General features: G+C 43.4%; 1 protein-coding gene across 34 annotated transcripts in view; it reads right to left on the reverse strand.

The window, feature by feature from the left end:
* beta-Spec (spectrin beta chain) overlaps window positions 1-5,000 on the reverse strand; it is a 102,244-nt gene that overhangs the window by 22,679 nt on the left and 74,565 nt on the right. For all 34 annotated transcript variants that reach the window (XM_070122154.1, XM_070122143.1, XM_070122274.1 and 31 more), the window contains 2 exons: window positions 4,518-4,669; window positions 1-4,382 (listed from right to left, as the gene is read on the reverse strand). The exon at window positions 1-4,382 is cut by the window's left edge and continues 333 nt beyond it. In XM_070122154.1, coding sequence (XP_069978255.1) covers window positions 1-4,382; window positions 4,518-4,669 — 4,534 coding nt within the window. The remainder of the gene's footprint in view (window positions 4,383-4,517; window positions 4,670-5,000) is intronic.

The raw sequence follows: 5,000 nt of genomic DNA on the forward strand, positions 1-5,000 counted from the left end.
TCTTCAATGAGCTTCCTACCATTGTCACAGACTAAATTAATTCTAGGTTCGTGGTTATCAATCTCTGTACTAAGGGACTGGAGTTTCTTCTTTAACATGTGGACGGTGAACAGGGAGTTGCCATAGTCAGGGCTTGTTGCTAGTGGCATTTTCTCTAGAATCCAGAGCTTCTCATCCTCAACATCTCTCCTGAACTGGTATGCCTCTTTCTTCTTGGCTAACAACACATTGCGTTCAACAAGAGGAGCTTTAAGGGACTCAAATTTGGCTTCCACTTTTGACTTCATTTGTTTGATCTCCTCTGTCTTATCAGGAGTCATGCGCTGCAAGTAGTCTGCCTGGCTCTCTAGCTGTTCAACCTGCTTGGCCTTGACAGCCATCTGCGTCTCAATCATTTGTTGTTTCTGCATAAGGATGTTTACAGATGTCAGATCCATTCCAGTGTCTCCACCTTCAATCTGTTTCTCAAGATCTGTCATCCAGGTGTCAATGTCATCACATGTCTGTTCATAAAGCACCTGTCTGTTAGCATCAAAGAGTCGTTCTCCCTTTTCTTTGGTGGTGGTCTCTAGGGCATCAAAGTGTTGATTTAATTCCGATATCTTTGGTCCAATTAGTTCAGCCATTTCAGGCTTTTCTTTTACCAACACTTCTCCAGCTTCTTGTACTCTAACCAATCTGTCTTTGTTACTCGCAATTTCTGCTTCGAAGGCCTGGTGTCGAGTCCATTTACTGTGGACTGTCTTAGCTGATCGGTAGCTCTCATCTTGAGCAATGATATGTTTTTCTTGTACCCAATCATTGAGTTCTTCACAATCTTGGAGGAACTGATGGACTTGGAGTTGGTCCCGTAGGCGTTCCATCTGTTCCATGGCGCGATCTCTATTCTGCTGTCGGCGTTCTTCAATATTTTCTGCCTTTTTCTGAATTTTGTCAGCAGCAAAATGTTCTTCATCAAGTAATCTCTGAGCAAACTGGCAGATGCCATTGATCTTCTCATCATTAGCTTCCATGGTAGTAAGGAATGCCTCATGCCTCTTAATAAGGTTCTCTGCCTGTTCCAAGTTGGTTGGAGTCTCATCCTTGCTAAGGTAGTGTTCTTGTTGACTGAGGAGAACTTCTCCCTGTTTGGCATCACGCAAGAACATCTGTAAGTTAAGGGACTGTGACAGAAGTTCCTGTCTGTTCTCCCACATCTGGTGCAACTCTGCCCATCCATCCTTGAGGGCCTTCAGTCTCTCTCTCAAGAACATGTACTGTGCATCATCTGCTGGTGTAACATCTTCTGCTGTAATACGTTCACCATACTCCATCATCTTAATATAGTCTTCAGTGTAATTATCAATCTCCTCGCGGATGGACTGGTGTTGGCTCAGCAGCTTCTCTGCTTCTGCAAGATTTGAAGGAATATCTTCTGATGCCACATCTGTCATTGTCTTGGTTAACCATGACTGGAAGTGGTCCAGATCTCTCAAGAAGCGATGAAGATCACCAGCCTCTTCAAGTTTAGCATCACGCTCCTTGAGAAGCTGAGTGAGTTGGTCCCACACTGAACGGATCTGTTCAATGCGCTCACGGATGAGTTCAGCCTCTTCTGGATGATCCTGGCTGATCTTATCTGCTTCACTTTCAAGGGCATCAAGTTTAGCCTGAATAGCTGCCAGGTCTCTTTCCATGCCAGAGAGACGACGCTGGAGTGTCATGATGCCACTGAGATCTGTGCCTAGGTCAGCAGTTTCCATCAACACACGCTTCTTATCTTCAATCCAAAGAACTGTTTCTCTACATTCAATATGGAATGTTTGAACTCCATGGGCAGAGCTGAGTTCTTCACGCTTGCTTTCTGCCTTTTCTCTGAGCTCGGCCCACCGTTGGTTTAGTTGGTTCTGACGGGCAATAATGTCCTCTGAGTTTGGATGCTCAACATGCAACAACTGACGAGCCAACTGGTTCACAACTGCTACACGACTAGCATTGGCATTCATTTCTTGTTCAAATCCTTCATATCTGTGCTTCATGATCTCACAGTCTTCAATGTCCTTAGCTGGTACCATTGTAAGAAGCATACGCTCCTTCTCTGCAATCCATTGTTCAACACCATCTGCCTCTGTGAACAATTTATACAGTGACAGAGCATCCAGCAATCTCTGCTTGCGCACCTTAGCAAGTTCAAGCAATTCTTTGTATCTGCGGTCAATTGATGCCAATCTTTCAATGACCACAGGTGATTCTCTGTCAACCTGATTGAGTTCTGATGCCTGTTGGTGCAACTGTTCAATTGTGCTAGCATAGTTCTTCAGCTCATCAGTAACATCCTTGTGTTTCTTCAAGAGAGACTGCACAGTAGCTTCATCCCTACCAGTATCTTCGCTTGATACCAGTCGCAAAATATCCAACATCCAGGTATCAACATCATCAGCCTCTGTGTAGAATTGATGCAGGTCTACAGCATCAGTCAGCCTCTTCTTACGGTTGGCTGATCTCTCTGTAAGGGAAGTCCACATGGTCATAATTTCATCAATTCTCTCTTGAATCTTATCAGAGCCAAAGTGTTGCTGAGCAATAAGCTCTTCTCCACTCTTGACAACTGCCTTGAGTTGTGGCTCATGTGACAACAACTCTTCTTCAACTGTTTTGTGTTTGGTCAAGAGTAAGTTGACAGTGATGAGATCATGCCCAATGTCTGAAGTGGAAAGAATCTGTTCTTTCTCCTTGATCCAGTTCTCTTCCTCTGCCATGTCCCAGTAGAACTGCCATAACTTGCGTGACTCTTCCAGGCGGAGACGCCTCTCGACAGCCAACTTGACAAGCTCACCATAGGCATCCTCAAGTTGCTGCACACGCTCCAATACAATAGATGGGTCACATGGACGATATCCCTCAACCTGTTCATCATCCAGGAACCGCTGAGAATGCTCAATTACTGTCTTGACACGTTCACCCAAGACATTAATGTCAGCCTCCAGCAAAGAGTGTTTCTGTAACAAGTCCTCCACACCCATGAGATGTTTTCCATAGTCTTCACTAAGGAGACGGAGCTTCATGTCTTCCATGGAGTCCAAGATGTACATCATTTCCTGGAAGTTCTGTTGCAGCTGTAGAGACAGTTCAAGCCTCATGCGGCGCAACCTGAGAAGCTCAAGTAGGTAGTTCCAGAGGCGTAGCACATTGTCTTTCCTAGCATTGATGCGTTCGATATCATGATAACGTTCAGCTTCTAGCTCATTAGCAACTGAGACTACTGCCTGTACACGCTCCTCATACGCAAATATGTCAGTCTCAATGGCTTCGTGCTTCTTTGCTGCAGCTTCCACAGCAGCCAAATCAAAACCAAAGTTATCCTGGGAAACCAGTCTCTGGTTCTCAGACAACCAGGTTTCTCTCATGCCAGCCTTACGGTTGAACCTAGCAGCAAGTTGTGCAAGCTTCTCTTGACGAATAAGTTCCTCTCTCAGTGCCAACTCACGTTCATGCTCAGCCTTCTCCAGGCGTTCCCAGGCCTTATTGATGTCACTAATCATCTTGCCCTCCTTTGGCAAATAGGGTTTCTGATTATTGGCTCTCATTTTGGATTGAAGAGTGAAGAGCAGTACCTCCAGGTTGCCCTTCTCAACGAATTTTGGTGGTTTCTCCACAGTACGGTAAGTATTGAATTGTGTGAGCTGCGCTTGTACTCCAGTAAGTGAGTTGGTGAAAACTCTGTCATTTAGGGATTCAATAGTGACTTCAATCCACTTCAGTAAATCTGATGTAAGACTCTCATATTCCTTGATCATTCTGTCATTCTCCATAGCAATACCCACAACCTTGCCAATACGTTTTCCCTGGACTGTCTCCTGTTTGAGTTTGGAGAAGTAGTGGTAGTAGGTGACAACATAGGTGATAATTGATTTCTCATCAGGCTGTTCAACAAAGACATCCTCAGCATCCAACAGCTTGGTGAGACCTAATTTGTTTTCTGCAACATTAAAGGCATTATTGAGGTTGTACATTGCATTTGACCGTGACAATTTCTCATACTGAATCAAGTCAGGCCTGTGCTTGTGAATGATAGCATTGAAGGCTAAACCATCCCTCCAGGAGGTGGTAAAGTTCCTGATGTTAACATTATGATAACCAGCTGTCTTCATCTGGCACCAAAGGAGTAAAGCATCCTTAGCACTCTTGGTCTCTTGGTTCTCTGTCTCTTCAATGGTGATGTCTTGGATCTGGAACCGAAGGATGATAGTCCAGATAAGACCAAGTGTGAGACGAGCATTGCCATCCACAATATCATGGGAGCCCATGTTCTCCAAGTGGACTCGCTGATCACGAAGGAACTGAAGAGCTTTGTCTACATTTTCCAAGCAGTGAATTCGCATCTTTCCTTTGGTCGGTCGTGGCTGTAAGTAATGACAAACAAAAACTGTAAAACCTTCATGTACTGAAACATACTTGTTTTATGAATAAACAAACATATTCTCTGTCCAGTATATCACAAGTTTTTCAACATATAAATCACAGGCATTATTACTGACCAATCTCTCTCCTGAAAGAATTTCCAGGAGTTTGATGAGCTGCTTTCCATCTCGTAAGTCCACATATAGGTCTCCTATACGTGCGTTCACTCGTACCAGGTGGGAATTCACCCATTTCATGAAAGTCTTCTTCTGCACGCTCTCTCTCTCATCTAAGGAATAAAAGGAAATTATCAAAATATATTCAATTTATATCACTTCAAACATATCTACAAAAAAATCACTTACTGTACATAAATGGTCATGTCTTTGCGGGATCCAAAAAAGAAATCAGACACTTCATGACCTGACTACAAAGCAATTAGATACAATTTACATGCCAATAGCTGTGATGAAAATTAAAGTACAGATGAAAAAATACATATTATGCCACCTGAGTTTACCATTGCTATATCATCTATTATACCCTTTGAAAAATATTATCTCATTTAATTTCTATCTTAACCCATTGCTGCTTGGTAAATGTACTATTGACTGCAATTT

This window comes from Penaeus vannamei, chromosome 1 (assembly GCF_042767895.1).
Source record: "Penaeus vannamei isolate JL-2024 chromosome 1, ASM4276789v1, whole genome shotgun sequence".
Taxonomy (NCBI): Eukaryota; Metazoa; Arthropoda; class Malacostraca; order Decapoda; family Penaeidae; genus Penaeus; species Penaeus vannamei.